Consider the following 18,763-nt stretch of genomic DNA (forward strand, 5'->3'; position numbering starts at 1 on the left):
AACAGAAACAGCTCTGTGTGAAATGTTTGTGTTCCACAGGATGGGAAGATCTTTATTTGGTGTTTGCTTGTTGATCACGATTCATGAATTTAGTTAAAATCCTTAAAATGATGTTGTTTTATTTTGTAGAGGCTTTTATTTTGAAAGGGCTTCAGTGTGGGGGGCAGGTTTTGCAGGTATGAAGCTTAGAAAAGACTTGAAAACATGAGAAAGGGAAAAGCAGGAGCTTCTTTCTGATCCTAAATCAAAGGATGTAAAGTCTGCAGATGAAAATATCATCTCTAACATGTCAGAATGTTCATGTTTCTACATTCAGGATCCTGTTTTTATTGAGTCCAATCAGCTGATCAAACAAGTCCTTTTCATTCTTTGTTCAACTGATGAAGACTTTAATACTCACATCAATAATTGGGATTGTTGGACTTCTCTTAGATTGTACAGATGAACTTTCTGACTTCAGGTTTGTTGCTGATTGAGCTAACTGCAGCAGATATTCCTGTCTGCTTCTTTTGGATCAGTGGATTTGGAAAGACGTCTACACTCACACTTTTTTTGTGGCCGATCCAAAAAATGTTGTTTTCCACAAATGGATGTACAGATGAGGTTCAGTGAGCTTTGATAGAAGTGTATTAATAATCACATGGATTTGTAAAAGCTCTTTTCTTTTTGGGACACAGCTGAGATTCTGCTGAAGTCAACTGATTGTGTAAGTGAAGTCAACCTGTACCTAAAATCCTCCAATAAATCAAAGTGTGTCTTTAACAGCACCGTGTCTGTCCTCACTTTCAATCCATCAAGCTTTATTTATAGAACACCTTTCATACAAATCAAATGAATCAAAGTTCTTTACAGCCGCTGAAAACAAGAAGCAGAAGGAAAGAAATGTCCAAACATACCACATCTTCAAAAACAAGAATGCTAATGCACACCCACAACAATCAAATCTATGTCCTTCAAAATAAGAGACAGCATCAAAAGAACAAGAAGAACATCAATATTTAAAATCAATCATAAAAAAGGGTCAGGATCAAAGCTGAACATCAAATGAAGTCAATACAAATATTCAAAAAACTGAGTCAACAAATAAGAAACAACAAGAAGTTCAAAAGTGTTTGATATCAGTCCACTGTGACAGCCAAAGTCCAGTGTTTACAGCTCCTCTTCCTGGAATGTAGAAAAGCTTGATAACCCCTCCCTCGTCTCTCACACAGCCAGCTCCACTCTGCACATCAACTCTTGTTCCCTCCCCTTTAGATCTATAGTTGCAGGATGGGTGTAACCAACATGGTGGTGAGCTGACAGGCCTCTGATCCTGCTGTAACACATGCTGTTGAGATCAGAGCTCAGACTAGTTTCACTTCTCAGGAAGTGAACCTCAGTCAGTCGTCGACAGCAAGTGTTGAAATGGCGCAGAAAGGAGTTCAGCTGGACCGGGAATCCTTCTCTTGTTCCGTCTGTTTGGATCTACTGAAGGATCCGGTGACTGTTCCCTGTGGACACAGCTACTGCATGGACTGTATTAAAGCCCACTGGGATACAGAGGAGGAGAAGGAGAGCTACAGCTGCCCTCAGTGTAGGCACACCTTCACCTCGAGGCCTGTCCTGCTGAAAAGCACCATGCTGGAGACCCTGCTGCAGGAACTGAAGAAGACCGGACTCCAAGCTGCTCCTGAGGATCCCTCTTATGCTGGACCTGAAGATGTGGCCTGTGACATCTGCACCGGGAGGAAACTCAAAGCCCTCAAGTCCTGTCAGGTCTGTTTGATCTCATTTTGTGACAAACACCTTCAGCCTCATCTTCAAACTCCGGCCTATAAGAAACACAAGCTGGTGGAGCCCTCCAAGAAGCTCCAGGAGAACGTCTGCTCTCGTCACGATGAGGTGATGAAGATGTTCTGTCGTACTGATCAGCAGTCTATCTGTTATCTCTGCTCTGTGGACGATCACAAAGGCCACGACACGGTCTCAGCTGCAGCAGAGCGGAGCGAGAAGCAGAGAGAGCTGGAGGAGAGTCGACTAAACATCCAGCAGAGAATCCAGGACAGAGAGAAAGATGTGGAGCAGCTTCAACAGGAGGTGGAGGCTATCAACGGCTCCGCTGATAAAGCAGTGGAGCACAGTGAGGAGATGTTCACCCAGCTGATCCGTCTCATGGAGGAACGACGCTCTGACGTGAGGCAGCGGGTCAGATCCCAGCAGGAAACTGAAGTGAGTCGAGTCAGAGAGCTTCAGGAGAAGCTGGAGCAGGAGATCACTGAGCTGAAGAGGAGAGACGCTGAGCTGCAGAAGCTGGCACACACAGAGGACCACAACCAGTTTCTACAGGACTACCCCTCACTGTCAGGACTCAGTGGACCTGCAGACCCATCCAGCATCAAGACCCGTCCTCTCAGGTACTTTGAGGATGTGACAGCAGCTGTGTCAGAAGTCAGAGATCAACTACAGGAGGTCCTGAGAGAGAAGTGGACCAACGTCTCACAGGCTGTGACTGAAGTGGATGCTTTACTGTCAGAACCACCAGAGCCCAAGACCAGAGCTGGGTTCTTAAGATACTCAGGTGGACTCACACTGGATCCAAACACAGCAAACAGATATCTGTTATTATCTGATGGGAACAGAAGAGCAACATGGAAAAAACAACAACAGTCTTATTCTAGACACCCAGACAGATTCATTGATTTTGCTCAGGTCCTGAGTAGAGAGAGTCTGAGCGGACGGTGTTACTGGGAGGTGGAGCTGAGAGGGGACGGAGTTGGTGTAGCAGTCGCATACAAGAATATCAGCAGAACAGGAGAGTCATATGATTGTTGTTTTGGATATAATGATAAATCTTGGACGTTAGATTGTGACAACATCAGATATAACTTTTGGTTCAACAACGTCAGCACTCCTGTCTCAGGTCCTCAGTCCTCCAGAGTAGGAGTGTACCTGGATCACAGAGCAGGTATTCTGTCCTTCTACAGCGTCTCTGAAACCATGACTCTCCTCCACAGAGTCCAGACCACATTCACTCAGCCCCTCTATGCTGGACTAAGGTTGAACAGGTATGAAAACAGTGCTGAGTTCTGTGAACTCCAATAAAAACCTTCAAGTCCATTCAGACCAAATATGAGCAACAAGAGGATTTCAAAGCTGCATGGTTCTGGTCTGATGGTTCTCCCTCCAAGACCTCTCTGTGCTTCAGGTCTTCATGCCGGCTTTGTGAGTCTTTTTGGAGCTGCTGCTTTTGTAGACGCTTTAAGGGATGAGGACAGTGATGCTGGATTATTTGCAACAGTTGGGTTTCTATTTTTGATGAAGCTTCAAAACCAGAAACAGAAACAGCTCTGTGTGAAATGTTTGTGTTCCACAGGATGGGAAGATCTTTATTTGGTGTTTGCTTGTTGATCACGATTCATGAATTTAGTTAAAATCCTTAAAATGATGTTTGTTTTATTTTGTAGAGGCTTTTATTTTGAAAGGGCTTCAGTGTGGGGGGCAGGTTTTGCAGGTATGAAGCTTAGAAAAGACTTGAAAACATGAGAAAGGGAAAAGCAGGAGCTTCTTTCTGATCCTAAATCAAAGGATGTAAAGTCTGCAGGTGAAAATATCATCTCTAACATGTCAGAATGTTCATGTTTCTACATTCAGGATCCTGTTTTTATTGAGTCCAATCAGCTGATCAAACAAGTCCTTTTCATTCTTTGTTCAACTGATGAAGACTTTAATACTCACATCAATAATTGGGATTGTTGGACTTCTCTTAGATTGTACAGATGAACTTTCTGACTTCAGGTTTGTTGCTGATTGAGCTAACTGCAGCAGATATTCCTGTCTGCTTCTTTTGGATCAGTGGATTTGGAAAGACGTCTACACTCACACTTTTTTTGTGGCCGATCCAAAAAATGTTGTTTTCCACAAATGGATGTACAGATGAGGTTCAGTGAGCTTTGATAGAAGTGTATTAATAATCACATGGATTTGTAAAAGCTCTTTTCTTTTTGGGACACAGCTGAGATTCTGCTGAAGTCAACTGATTGTGTAAGTGAAGTCAACCTGTACCTAAAATCCTCCAATAAATCAAAGTGTGTCTTTAACAGCACCGTGTCTGTCCTCACTTTCAATCCATCAAGCTTTATTTATAGAACACCTTTCATACAAATCAAATGAATCAAAGTTCTTTACAGCCGCTGAAAACAAGAAGCAGAAGGAAAGAAATGTCCAAACATACCACATCTTCAAAAACAAGAATGCTAATGCACACCCACAACAATCAAATCTATGTCCTTCAAAATAAGAGACAGCATCAAAAGAACAAGAAGAACATCAATATTTAAAATCAATCATAAAAAAGGGTCAGGATCAAAGCTGAACATCAAATAAAGTCAATACAAATATTCAAAAAACTGAGTCAACAAATAAGAAACAACAAGTAGTTCAAAAGTGTTTGATATCAGTCCACTGTGACAGCCAAAGTCCAGAGTTTACAGCTCCTCTTCCTGGAATGTAGAAATGCTTGATGACCCCTCCCTCGTCTCTCACACAGCCAGCTCCACTCTGCACATCAACTCTTGTTCCCTCCCCTTCAGATCCACACTCTGAGGATGGGTGGAGCCAACATGTGCTGACACTGCTTTCTGTTTTTAGATCCAACTCTTCCACACAATTCAGACTTTTACTTTGGAATTCTGAGATCAAAGGCAGAATTCTAGAACTCTGACTTTGTTCTCAGAGGCAGAGTTCTGAGACAAAGGTTTGGACTCACAGAACAAATCAGTGGCCCTGATCCTCTTCTATGATCAACGCCATGATTGACAGCTCTGTGGACCAATGAGGATCCTGCAGCACTGCATGCTCCAGATTCTCAGAGGAGGAACGATGAGAGGAAACAAACACTAACACAAGAGTCATTGAACGCACCATAACTGTGCACTGCAAAAACTCCAAATCTCAACAAGTGAAATTGTCTCATGTTTAGTCTAAATGTCTTCTCCCTCTTGATTTAAGATAAATTTACTGAACAAGTAACATCAGAGCGAGATAGACGGACTTGTTTTAAGACATCTTAAATATCTTGTTCAGTCAAACAATCTTGAAATGATCTTGTTTTGAGTTTTAGAAGAAACAAGGTTTATTTAACATTTCAGACATTTTTTAAAGTAAAACTTGTTTCCAGATTGAGTAACAACTTCATGTTGCTTGATTTAAGAATAACACATAAGGCATCTCTTCAAGACCCAGTTCAGCTTGTATCTTATTGGTTGCTCATAGTTCTGCTGGATGGTGATATATTTGTTTTGGTTTGGCTCTAAAGACGGTTTGAAATGAAGTCTGCATCAACCCTGAGCCTCTATTAAAGTGTTCTTGATGTTCTGTGTTGTTAATCCTGACATGTATGAAGTGTTGTCAGTGATCCAGCTTGCTGTTGTGGTTTCTTGTCATGGCTCCTTCCTCTTTCCTTGTGTTTCAGTTGTTTGTCCTCTGTAGTGTGTGTTGTTGTGGTTTTTTTTCCCTCCCCTGTTCTATATGTGTGTGTGTGTGTGTGTGTGTGTGTGTGTGTGTGTGTGTGTGTGTGTGTGTGTGTGTGTGTGTGTGTGTGTGTGTGTGTGTGTGTGTGTCAGGGCGTGGCTCTCCACTGCACTCCTCCTGCCAATCAGCCTGCACACCTGAGATCTCTCCACTAATCCCTCCTGCAGTATATATACCTGGGCTCCACAGCCAGTCTCCATCAGAGCGTCCAGGGGTCTCATTTATAAACGTTGCTTATGCACAAAACGGGGCCTGAAATTGGCGTACGCCAGTTTTCACGCCAAGTTTGTGATTTATAAAAAACAAACTTGATGTGAAAATGTGACTACAGGTAAGCAAACTCTGACCCGGGCGTACGTACATTTTGGAGGCGGGGGGGAATTGGCGACGCAGTTGGTGAGAGGGAGAACTGAAGTCAGATTATATTTGAATGCCTTTTACACATTTCATTGAATAACAACATTAACAGACCTGCGTCACCGTGTGTCATAAACTGTGTGTATAACTAGCTTAAATAAAACCTCACTTACAATGTGCACAAGTGAAGAAATGAGCTCCTCAGACTGAAACTGTGTTTTAGGCTTTAAACTTTGCTGCTCAAATGTTTATTAAACAGGGATTTCTTGGCTTTGTATGCTGCCTCAAGTGGACATTCAAGGAACTGCAGTGTGTAGAGATCACATCATGCAGGGCAGGTAGGGCTACGTCTGCAGAGGAGACTCAGGGTACTGTTCCAAGTATCAGCTGCTGAAATCCTCCATCTCTACCTGGAGGAAGGTGATGCTAGCTGCGGCTAACGCTGCTTCCTGTTCTTTCAATGCGTCTTCGTTGCTTTATTCTTTGAGTTCAAACTGGAGGACTCTGTTCCTCCTCTCTGAATACTTGCAGCACGTTTAGCAAGTTGTAACCATGTTATCCTCTGAAAGAGTGAAAACATCCACACCGGTGACGCCAGCAAAAAATAAATGAATTAATTAATGAATTAAATCAAAAATAATAAAGAAAATAAATGGAATATGAGTGCAAAAAAACTAAATACAAATAAACATGTTAAATTAAATTTAAAAAAAAGAAAAAAGAAATACAAATAAATGATACAAAAAATGATATACTATTTTTAAAAGCTTGTTGTGCTTGCTCTTCTTCTCTGTGTGTAATTACTGATCACATCAAATTCTTGCAGCTCATGTTTCACAAGTTGCATCATGTTATCCTCTGAAACAGTGAAAACATCCACACCGGTGATGCTATCTGTACTCTCTTGTAGCTACGCTTGTTCTTCCTCTCTGTGTGTAACGCCCGATTTCATACCTATTGTGCAGGAACGTGCATGCTGGAATTAAAGGGTTAATTCATATGACTCAAATGTTGGAGCAGCAGATCGACTTTGTTTGAGTCAGCGCCGCTCCTCTACCTGGAATGTAGAAAAGCTTGATGACCCCTCCCTCGTCTCTCACACAGCCAGCTCCACTCTGCACATGAACTCTTGTTCCCTCCCCTTCAGATCTATAGTTGCAGGTTTGGGTGTAACCAACATGGTGGTGAGCTGATAGGCCTCTTATCCTGCTGTAACACATGCTGTTGAGATCAGAGCTCAGACTAGTTTCACTTCTCAGGAAGTGAGCCTCAGTCAGTCGTCGACAGCGAGTGTTGAAATGGCGCAGAAAGGAGTTCAGCTGGACCGGGAATCCTTCTCTTGTTCCGTCTGTTTGGATCTACTGAAGGATCCGGTGACTGTTCCCTGTGGACACAGCTACTGCATGGACTGTATTAAAGCCCACTGGGATACAGAGGAGGAGAAGGAGAGCTACAGCTGCCCTCAGTGTAGGCACATCTTCACCTCGAGGCCTGCCCTGCTGAAAAGCACCATGCTGGAGGCCCTGCTGCAGGAACTGAAGAAGACCGGACTCCAAGCTGCTCCTGAGGATCCCTCTTATGCTGGACCTGAAGATGTGGCCTGTGACGTCTGCACCGGGAGGAAACTCAAAGCCCTCAAGTCCTGTCTGCAGTGTCTGGCTTCTTACTGCCAGGAACACCTTCAGCCTCATTCTGAACTACCTGTCTTTAAGAAACACAAGCTGGTGGAGCCCTCCAAGAAGCTCCAGGAGAACGTCTGCTCTCGTCACGATGAGGTGATGAAGATGTTCTGTCGTACTGATCAGCAGTCTATCTGTTATCTCTGCTCTGTGGACGATCACAAAGGCCACGACACGGTCTCAGCTGCAGCAGAGCGGAGCGAGAAGCAGAGAGAGCTGGAGGAGAGTCGACTCAACATCCAGCAGAGAATCCAGGACAGAGAGAAAGATGTGGAGCAGCTTCAACAGGAGGTGGAGGCTATCAACGGCTCCGCTGATAAAGCAGTGGAGCACAGTGAGGAGATGTTCACCCAGCTGATCCGTCTCATGGAGGAACGACGCTCTGACGTGAGGCAGCGGGTCAGATCCCAGCAGGAAACTGAAGTGAGTCGAGTCAGAGAGCTTCAGGAGAAGCTGGAGCAGGAGATCACTGAGCTGAAGAGGAGAGACGCTGAGCTGCAGAAGCTGGCACACACAGAGGACCACAACCAGTTTCTACAGGACTACCCCTCACTGTCAGGACTCAGTGGACCTGCAGACCAATCCAGCATCAAGACCCGTCCTCTCAGGTACTTTGAGGATGTGACAGCAGCTGTGTCAGAAGTCAGAGATCAACTACAGGAGGTCCTGAGAGAGAAGTGGACCAACGTCTCACAGGCTGTGACTGAAGTGGATGCTTTACTGTCAGATCCACCAGAGCCCAAGACCAGAGCTGGGTTCTTAAGATACTCACGTGGACTCAGACTGGATCCAAACACAGCACACACATATCTGTTATTATCTGATGGGAACAGAAGAGCAACACGGAAAAAACAACATCAGTTTTATTCTAGTCACCCAGACAGATTCACTTATTATGCTCAGGTCCTGAGTAGAGAGGGTCTGAGCGGACGGTGTTACTGGGAGGTGGAGCTGAGAGGGGACGGAGTTGGTGTAGCAGTTGCATACAAGAATATCAGCAGAGCAGGAGACTCAGAGGATTGTGGATTTGGATTCAATGATAAATCTTGGATGTTAGTTTGTAACAACAACAGTTATAACTTTTGGTTCAACAAAGTCAGCACTCCTGTCTCAGGTCCTCGGTCCTCCAGAGTAGGAGTGTACCTGGATCACAGAGCAGGTATTCTGTCCTTCTACAGCGTCTCTGAAACCATGACTCTCCTCCACAGAGTCCAGACCACATTCACTCAGCCCCTCTATGCTGGACTAAGGTTGTACAGGTATGAAAACAGTGCTGAGTTCTGTGAACTCCAATAAAAACCTTCAAGTCCATTCAGACCAAATATGAGCAACAAGAGGATTTCAAAGCTGCATGGTTCTGGTCTGATGGTTCTCCCTCCAAGACCTCTCTGTGCTTCAGGTCTTCATGCCGGCTTTGTGAGTCTTTTTGGAGCTGCTGCTTTTGTAGACGCTTTAAGGGATGAGGACAGTGATGCTGGATTATTTGCAACAGTTGGGTTTCTATTTTTGATGAAGCTTCAAAAACAGAAACAGAAACAGCTCTGTGTGAAATGTTTGTGTTCCACAGGATGGGAAGATCTTTATTTGGTGTTTGCTTGTTGATCACGATTCATGAATTTAGTTAAAATCCTTAAAATGATGTTTGTTTTATTTTGTAGAGGCTTTTATTTTGAAAGGGCTTCAGTGTGGGGGGCAGGTTTTGCAGGTATGAAGCTTAGAAAAGACTTGAAAACATGACAAAGGGAAAAGCAGGAGCTTCTTTCTGATCCTAAATCAAAGGATGTAAAGTCTGCAGATGAAAATATCATCTCTAACATGTCAGAATGTTCATGTTTCTACATTCAGGATCCTGTTTTTATTGAGTCCAATCAGCTGATCAAACAAGTCCTTTTCATTCTTTGTTCAACTGATGAAGACTTTAATACTCACATCAATAATTGGGATTGTTGGACTTCTCTTAGATTGTACAGATGAACTTTCTGACTTCAGGTTTGTTGCTGATTGAGCTAACTGCAGCAGATATTCCTGTCTGCTTCTTTTGGATCAGTGGATTTGGAAAGACGTCTACACTCACACTTTTTTTGTGGCCGATCCAAAAAATGTTGTTTTCCACAAATGGATGTACAGATGAGGTTCAGTGAGCTTTGATAGAAGTGTATTAATAATCACATGGATTTGTAAAAGCTCTTTTCTTTTTGGGACACAGCTGAGATTCTGCTGAAGTCAACTGATTGTGTAAGTGAAGTCAACCTGTACCTAAAATCCTCCAATAAATCAAAGTGTGTCTTTAACAGCACCGTGTCTGTCCTCACTGTCAATCCATCAAGCTTTATTTATAGAACACCTTTCATACAAATCAAATGAATCAAAGTTCTTTACAGCCGCTGAAAACAAGAAGCAGAAGGAAAGAAATGTCCAAACATACCACATCTTCAAAAACAAGAATGCTAATGCACACCCACAACAATCAAATCTATGTCCTTCAAAATAAGAGACAGCATCAAAAGAACAAGAAGAACATCAATATTTAAAATCAATCATAAAAAAGGGTCAGGATCAAAGCTGAACATCAAATAAAGTCAATACAAATATTCAAAAACTGAGTCAACAAATAAGAAACAACAAGTAGTTCAAAAGTGTTTGATATCAGTCCACTGTGACAGCCAAAGTCCAGAGTTTACAGCTCCTCTTCCTGGAATGTAGAAATGCTTGATAACCCCTCCCTCGTCTCTCACACAGCCAGCTCCACTCTGCACATCAACTCTTGTTCCCTCCCCTTCAGATCCACACTCTGAGGATGGGTGGAGCCAACATGTGCTGACACTCCTTTCTGTTTTTAGATCCAACTCTTCCACACAATTCAGACTTTTACTTTGGAATTCTGAGATCAAAGGCAGAATTCTAGAACTCTGACTTTGTTCTCAGAGGCAGAGTTCTGAGACAAAGGTTTGGACTCACAGAACAAATCAGTGGCCCTGATCCTCTTCTATGATCAACGCCATGATTGACAGCTCTGTGGACCAATGAGGATCCTGCAGCACTGCATGCTCCAGATTCTCAGAGGAGGAACGATGAGAGGAAACAAACACTAACACAAGAGTCATTGAACGCACCATAACTGTGCACTGCAAAAACTCCAAATCTCAACAAGTGAAATTGTCTCATGTTTAGTCTAAATGTCTTCTCCCTCTTGATTTAAGATAAATTTACTGAACAAGTAACATCAGAGCGAGATAGACGGACTTGTTTTAAGACATCTTAAATATCTTGTTCAGTCAAACAATCTTGAAATGATCTTGTTTTGAGTTTTAGAAGAAACAAGGTTTATTTAACATTTCAGACATTTTTTAAAGTAAAACTTGTTTCCAGATTGAGTAACAACTTCATGTTGCTTGATTTAAGAATAACACATAAGGCATCTCTTCAAGACCCAGTTCAGCTTGTATCTTATTGGTTGCTCATAGTTCTGCTGGATGGTGATATATTTGTTTTGGTTTGGCTCTAAAGACTGTTTGAAATGAAGTCTGCATCAACCCTGAGCCTCTATTAAAGTGTTCTTGATGTTCTGTGTTGTTAATCCTGACATGTATGAAGTGTTGTCAGTGATCCAGCTTGCTGTTGTGGTTTCTTGTCATGGCTCCTTCCTCTTTCCTTGTGTTTCAGTTGTTTGTCCTCTGTAGTGTGTGTTGTTGTGGTTTTTTTCCCTCCCCTGTTCTATATGTGTGTGTGTGTGTGTGTGTGTGTGTGTGTGTGTGTGTGTGTGTGTGTGTGTGTGTGTGTGTGTGTGTGTGTGTGTGTGTGTGTGTGTCAGGGCGTGGCTCTCCGCTGCACTCCTCCTGCCAATCAGCCTGCACACCTGAGATCTCTCCACTAATCCCTCCTGCAGTATATATACCTGGGCTCCACAGCCAGTCTCCATCAGAGCGTCCAGGGGTCTCATTTATAAACGTTGCTTATGCACAAAACGGGGCCTGAAATTGGCGTACGCCAGTTTTCACGCCAAGTTTGTGATTTATAAAAAACAAACTTGATGTGAAAATGTGACTACAGGTAAGCAAACTCTGACCCGGGCGTACGTACATTTTGGAGGCGGGGGGGAATTGGCGACGCAGTTGGTGAGAGGGAGAACTGAAGTCAGATTATATTTGAATGCCTTTTACGCATTTCATTGAATAACAACATTAACAGACCTGCGTCACCGTGTGTCATAAACTGTGTGTATAACTAGCTTAAATAAAACCTCACTTACAATGTGCACAAGTGAAGAAATGAGCTCCTCAGACTGAAACTGTGTTTTAGGCTTTAAACTTTGCTGCTCAAATGTTTAGTAAACAGGGATTTCTTGGCTTTGTATGCTGCCTCAAGTGGACATTCAAGGAACTGCAGTGTGTAGAGATCACATCATGCAGGGCAGGTAGGGCTACGTCTGCAGAGGAGACTCAGGGTACTGTTCCAAGTATCAGCTGCTGAAATCCTCCATCTCTACCTGGAGGAAGGTGATGCTAGCTGCGGCTAACGCTGCTTCCTGTTCCTTCAATGCGTCTTCGTTGCTTTATTCTTTGAGTTCAAACTGGAGGACTCTGTTCCTCCTCTCTGAATACTTGCAGCACGTTTAGCAAGTTGTAACCATGGTATCCTCTGAAAGAGTGAAAACATCCACACTGGTGACGCCAGCAAAAAATTAAATTATTAATCAATTAAAATAAAATTAATGAAACAAGTGCAAAAAATTAAATTATTAATCAATTAAATCAAAAATAATAAAGAAAATAAATGTAATATGAGTGCGAAAAAATAAATACAAATAAATTAATTAATTCAAAAATATATAATAAAAAAAATGATATGAATGCAGAAAAATAACAAAAAATATATTTTTTTAAATGGTAAAAAAAAAATGTTATAATGTTTTTAAAAGCTTGTTGTGCTTGCTCTTCTTCTCTGTGTGTAATTACTGATCACATCAAATTCTTGCAGCTCATGTTTTACAAGTTGCATCATGGTATCCTTTGAAACAGTGAAAACATCCACACCGGTTATGCTATCTGTACTCTCTTGTAGCTACGCTTGTTCTTCCTCTCTGTGTGTAACGCCCGATTTCATACCTACTGTGCAGGAACATGCATGCTGGAATTAAAGGGTTAATTCATATGACTCAAATGTTTGAGCAGCAGATCGACTTTATTTGAGTCAGCGCCGCTCCTCTTCCTGGAATGTAGAAATGCTTGATGACCCCTCCCTCGTCTCTCACACAGCCAGCTCCACTCTGCACATGAACTCTTGTTCCCTCCCCTTCAGATCTATAGTTGCAGGTTTGGGTGTAACCAACATGGTGGTGAGCTGATAGGCCTCTTATCCTGCTGTAACACATGCTGTTGAGATCAGAGCTCAGACTAGTTTCACTTCTCAGGAAGTGAGCCTCAGTCAGTCGTCGACAGCAAGTGTTGAAATGGCGCAGAAAGGAGTTCAGCTGGACCGGGAATCCTTCTCTTGTTCCGTCTGTTTGGATCTACTGAAGGATCCGGTGACTGTTCCCTGTGGACACAGCTACTGCATGGACTGTATTAAAGCCCACTGGGATACAGAGGAGGAGAAGGAGAGCTACAGCTGCCCTCAGTGTAGGCACACCTTCACCTCGAGGCCTGTCCTGCTGAGAAACACCATGCTGGAGGCCCTGCTGCAGGAACTGAAGAAGACCGGACTCCAAGCTGCTCCTGAGGATCCCTCTTATGCTGGACCTGAAGATGTGGCCTGTGACGTCTGCACCGGGAGGAAACTCAAAGCCCTCAAGTCCTGTCAGGTCTGTTTGATCTCATTTTGTGACAAACACCTTCAGCCTCATCTTCAAACTCCGGCCTATAAGAAACACAAGCTGGTGGAGCCCTCCAAGAAGCTCCAGGAGAACGTCTGCTCTCGTCACGATGAGGTGATGAAGATGCTCTGTCGTACTGATCAGCAGTCTATCTGTTATCTCTGCTCTGTGGACGATCACAAAGGCCACGACACGGTCTCAGCTGCAGCAGAGCGGAGCGAGAAGCAGAGAGAGCTGGAGGAGAGTCGACTAAACATCCAGCAGAGAATCCAGGACAGAGAGAAAGATGTGGAGCAGCTTCAACAGGAGGTGGAGGCTATCAACGGCTCCGCTGATAAAGCAGTGGAGCACAGTGAGGAGATGTTCACCCAGCTGATCCGTCTCATGGAGGAACGACGCTCTGACGTGAGGCAGCGGGTCAGATCCCAGCAGGAAACTGAAGTGAGTCGAGTCAGAGAGCTTCAGGAGAAGCTGGAGCAGGAGATCACTGAGCTGAAGAGGAGAGACGCTGAGCTGCAGAAGCTGGCACACACAGAGGACCACAACCAGTTTCTACAGGACTACCCCTCACTGTCAGGACTCAGTGGACCTGCAGACCCATCCAGCATCAAGACCCGTCCTCTCAGGTACTTTGAGGATGTGACAGCAGCTGTGTCAGAAGTCAGAGATCAACTACAGGAGGTTCTGAGAGAGAAGTGGACCAACGTCTCACAGGCAGTGACTGAAGTGGATGCTTTACTGTCAGAACCACCAGAGCCCAAGACCAGAGCTGGGTTCTTAAGATACTCACGTGGACTCACACTGGATCCAAACACAGCAAACAGATATCTGTTATTATCTGATGGGAACAGAAGAGCAACACGGAAAAAACAACAACAGTCTTATTCTAGTCACCCAGACAGATTCACTTATTATCGTCAGGTCCTGAGTAGAGAGGGTCTGAGCGGACGGTGTTACTGGGAGGTGGAGCTGAGAGGGGACGGAGTTTATGTAGCAGTCGCATACAAGAATATCAGCAGAGCAGGGCGCTCAGAAGATTGTAGATTTGGATATAATGATAAATCTTGGACGTTACATTGTTTTAACAACAGTTATTACTTTTGGTTCAACAAAGTCAGCACTCCTGTCTCAGGTCCTCAGTCCTCCAGAGTAGGAGTGTACCTGGATCACAGAGCAGGTATTCTGTCCTTCTACAGCGTCTCTGAAACCATGACTCTCCTCCACAGAGTCCAGACCACATTCACTCAGCCCCTCTATGCTGGACTAAGGTTGAACAGGTATGAAGTCAGTGCTGAGTTCTGTGAACTCCAATAAAAACCTTCAAGTCCATTCAGACCAAATATGAGCAACAAGAGGATTTCAAAGCTGCATGGTTCTGGTCTGATGGTTCTCCCTCCAAGACCTCTCTGTGCTTCAGGTCTTCATGCCGGCTTTGTGAGTCTTTTTGGAGCTGCTGCTTTTGTAGACGCTTTAAGGGATGAGGACAGTGATGCTGGATTATTTGCAACAGTTGGGTTTCTATTTTTGATGAAGCTTCAAAAACAGAAACAGAAACAGCTCTGTGTGAAATGTTTGTGTTCCACAGGATGGGAAGATCTTTATTTGGTGTTTGCTTGTTGATCACGATTCATGAATTTTGTTAAAATCCTTAAAATGATGTTTGTTTTATTTTGTAAAGGCTTTTATTTTGAAAGGGCTTCAGTGTGGGGGGCAGGTTTTGCAGGTATGAAGCTTAGAAAAGACTTGAAAACATGACAAAGGGAAAAGCAGGAGCTTCTTTCTGATCCTAAATCAAAGGATGTAAAGTCTGCAGATGAAAATATCATCTCTAACATGTCAGAATGTTCATGTTTCTACATTCAGGATCCTGTTTTTATTGAGTCCAATCAGCTGATCAAACAAGTCCTTTTCCTTCTTTGTTCAACTGATGAAGACTTTAATACTCACATCAATAATTGGGATTGTTGGACTTCTCTTAGATTGTACAGATGAACTTTCTGACTTCAGGTTTGTTGCTGATTGAGCTAACTGCAGCAGATATTCCTGTCTGCTTCTTTTGGATCAGTGGATTTGGAAAGACGTCTACACTCACACTTTTTTTGTGGCCGATCCAAAAAATGTTGTTTTCCACAAATGGATGTACAGATGAGGTTCAGTGAGCTTTGATAGAAGTGTATTAATAATCACATGGATTTGTAAAAGCTCTTTTCTTTTTGGGACACAGCTGAGATTCTGCTGAAGTCAACTGATTGTGTAAGTGAAGTCAACCTGTACCTAAAATCCTCCAATAAATCAAAGTGTGTCTTTAACAGCACCGTGTCTGTCCTCACTTTCAATCCATCAAGCTTTATTTATAGAACACCTTTCATACAAATCAAATGAATCAAAGTTCTTTACAGCCGCTGAAAACAAGAAGCAGAAGGAAAGAAATGTCCAAACATACCACATCTTCAAAAACAAGAATGCTAATGCACACCCACAACAATCAAATCTATGTCCTTCAAAATAAGAGACAGCATCAAAAGAACAAGAAGAACATCAATATTTAAAATCAATCATAAAAAAGGGTCAGGATCAAAGCTGAACATCAAATAAAGTCAATACAAATATTCAAAAAACTGAGTCAACAAATAAGAAACAACAAGTAGTTCAAAAGTGTTTGATATCAGTCCACTGTGACAGCCAAAGTCCAGAGTTTACAGCTCCTCTTCCTGGAATGTAGAAATGCTTGATAACCCCTCCCTCGTCTCTCACACAGCCAGCTCCACTCTGCACATCAACTCTTGTTCCCTCCCCTTCAGATCCACACTCTGAGGATGGGTGGAGCCAACATGTGCTGACACTCCTTTCTTTTTTTAGATCCAACTCTTCCACACAATTCAGACTTTTACTTTGGAATTCTGAGATCAAAGGCAGAATTCTAGAACTCTGACTTTGATTCTAGAACTCTGACTCTGATTCTAGAACTCTGACTCTGATTCTAGAACTCTGACTTTGATTCTAGAACTCTGACTCTGATTCTAGAACTCTGACTTTGATTCTAGAACTCTGACTCTGATTCTAGAACTCTGACTCTGATTCTAGAACTCTGACTTTGATTCTAGAACTCTGATTCTAGAACTGTGACTTTGAATCTAGAACTCTGACTTTATTCTAGAACTCTGACTTTGAATCTAGAACTCTGACTTTGATTCTAGAACTCTGACTTTGATTCTCTGATTCTAGAACTCTGACTCTGATTCTAGAACTCTGACTCTGATTCTAGAACTCTAACTTTAATTCTCTGATTCTAGAACTCTGACTCTGATTCTAGAACTCTGACTTTGATTCTAGAACTCTGACTTTGATTCTAGTACAAACAGAACATCAACTCAGCTGTTACAGGACACAGTTCATAAGAGCTGGGCTAGCTGTTAGCAGCTGGGCTAGCTGTTAGCAGCTGGGCTAGCATGGCTACATGTAAACATGTGTAGCTTATAGAACAAAGCACCTTCAAATAAATCCAATGAAAACACCAAGTCACTTCCTTGTTCCTGTTCTAGCTTAGACTCTGTGTTGAACTGTGAGATGAGTGTTCCTCATCACCTTATACACAGTTCAAGTGTTGGAGTCGAGTCACCAAACCTCGAGTCCAGAGTCCTCAGTGTTTGAGTCCGAGTCACCAGAAAAGAATCCGAGGCAAGTCTGAGTCAAGTCCTCATTTTCTGTTTTAGTCGAGTCCCTATTATCTGAGTATGAGTCCAGTCCCCATTATCTGAGTCCAATTTTAGTCGAGTCCCCATTATCTCAGACCGAGTCTGAGATGAGTCCCCATTACCTTAGTCTGAGTCGAGTCCCCAATATCTGAGTCCGAGTCCGAGTCGAGTCCACATTATCTGAGTCCGAGTCCAGTCCCCATTATCTGAGTCCGAGTCCAGTCCCCATTATCTGAGTCCGAGTCCAGTCCCCATTATCTGAGGTGGAGCAGCACTCGGTCTTGACTGTCCCCTTTATCTGCAGCCTTTAAAATGTGGTCTGCAGACCGACAGATCCCGTCCGTCAGAATCAGTTCTGGTGGATTTTATGAACAGAAACAGACTCTGATGATCGTCCTCACAGATTTAACTTCCAGGTGAACAAACCGTGATAAAGGAAGAGGAGGAGAGGAAGAGGAGACCGTTTGAGTCATCTCAGGAACCAACAGAAGCAGAACGTCTGACACCGTCTGATTCCCACGCCTGCAGCTGTAGCTGTTCCTCTCACCTGGGATCAGTAACACATTTAACCGCCGTCTCTCCTCCGCCTCTCACTGACGCTGAACACCGGCCGAGCAGAAACAGGAAGCTGCGTGTACGGAGACGCACGAGGCGGAGAGACACGCCAACCAGCGTCACCACCCTCAGCCCGGTTTGTGTTTGACAGGCTGAGGGTGACGCAGGAATAATCCCCGGTCCGATCCACCTGTCACACAAACCAAGCCCCTCATCTTTAATTCACGAGCGCTTCACCAACACGCCGTCCTCTGCGTTCTCTGACAGCCACTAAACCGCAGAGGCTTACCGCCGTGTCGTTAGAGAGAGACGAGGTCCAGGGGTGCAGACGAGGAGGTCGGGCCTTCCTGCTCCACGATGAGACGATGAGAGACGACATACGAGGAGGAGAGCTTTTGTTTCTGCTCTTTGTCACCTCCCAGTATGTGACGGAAATGTGCAAAGTAAGAACAACACACTCAGAGAGGGAACAACACACTCAGAGAGGGAACAACACGCTCAGAGAGGGAACAGAGAGGGAACAACACACTCAGAGAGGGAACAGAGAGGGAACAACACACTCAGAGAGGGAACAACAAACTCAGAGAGGGAACAGAGAGGGAACAACACACTCAGAGAGGGAACAGAGAGGGAACAACACACTCAGAGAGGGAACAACACGCTCAGAGAGGGAACAGAGAGGGAACAACACACTCAGAGAGGGAACAGAGAGGGAACAACACACTCAGAGAGGGAACAACACGCTCAGAGAGGGAACAGAGAGGGAACAACACACTCAGAGAGGGAACAACACGCTCAGAGAGGGAACAGAGAGGGAAAAACACACTCAGAGAGGGAACAGAGAGGGAACAACACACTCAGAGAGGGAACAACACGCTCAGAGAGGGAACAGAGAGGGAACAACACACTCAGAGAGGGAACAACACACTCAGAGAGGGAACAACACGTTCAGAGAGGGAACAGAGAGGGAACAACACACTCAGAGAGGGAACAGAGAGGGAACAACACACTCAGAGAGGGAACAACACGCTCAGAGAGGGAACAGAGAGGGAACAACACACTCAGAGAGGGAACAACACACTCAGAGAGGGAACAACACACTCAGAGAGGGAACAACACGCTCAGAGAGGGAACAACACGCTCAGAGAGGGAACAGA

At 43.8% G+C, this 18,763-nt stretch overlaps 3 protein-coding genes across 3 annotated transcripts; all 3 read left to right on the plus strand.

Annotated features, from left to right (window-relative positions):
• The first annotated feature begins 1,362 nt into the window (after positions 1–1,362).
• Positions 1,363–4,078, plus strand: LOC117808846 (tripartite motif-containing protein 16-like). The gene has a single exon (XM_034678516.1). It carries the CDS (start codon positions 1,405–1,407, stop codon positions 3,079–3,081), a length of 1,677 nt encoding a protein of 558 aa, XP_034534407.1. The 5' UTR covers positions 1,363–1,404; the 3' UTR covers positions 3,082–4,078.
• A 3,028-nt stretch (positions 4,079–7,106) lies between these two features.
• On the plus strand, positions 7,107–9,837 carry LOC117808845 (tripartite motif-containing protein 16-like). Its single transcript, XM_034678515.1, has one exon. It carries the CDS (start codon positions 7,164–7,166, stop codon positions 8,838–8,840), a length of 1,677 nt encoding a protein of 558 aa, XP_034534406.1. The 5' UTR covers positions 7,107–7,163; the 3' UTR covers positions 8,841–9,837.
• A 3,148-nt stretch (positions 9,838–12,985) lies between these two features.
• LOC117808847 (tripartite motif-containing protein 16-like) lies at positions 12,986–15,667 on the plus strand. The gene has a single exon (XM_034678517.1). The coding sequence runs from the start codon at positions 12,994–12,996 to the stop codon at positions 14,668–14,670; it is 1,677 nt and encodes a 558-aa protein (XP_034534408.1). The 5' UTR covers positions 12,986–12,993; the 3' UTR covers positions 14,671–15,667.
• The last annotated feature ends 3,096 nt before the right edge of the window (positions 15,668–18,763 follow it).

Source organism: Notolabrus celidotus, unplaced genomic scaffold (assembly GCF_009762535.1).
Source record: "Notolabrus celidotus isolate fNotCel1 unplaced genomic scaffold, fNotCel1.pri scaffold_161_arrow_ctg1, whole genome shotgun sequence".
NCBI classification, from domain to species: domain Eukaryota; kingdom Metazoa; phylum Chordata; class Actinopteri; order Labriformes; family Labridae; genus Notolabrus; species Notolabrus celidotus.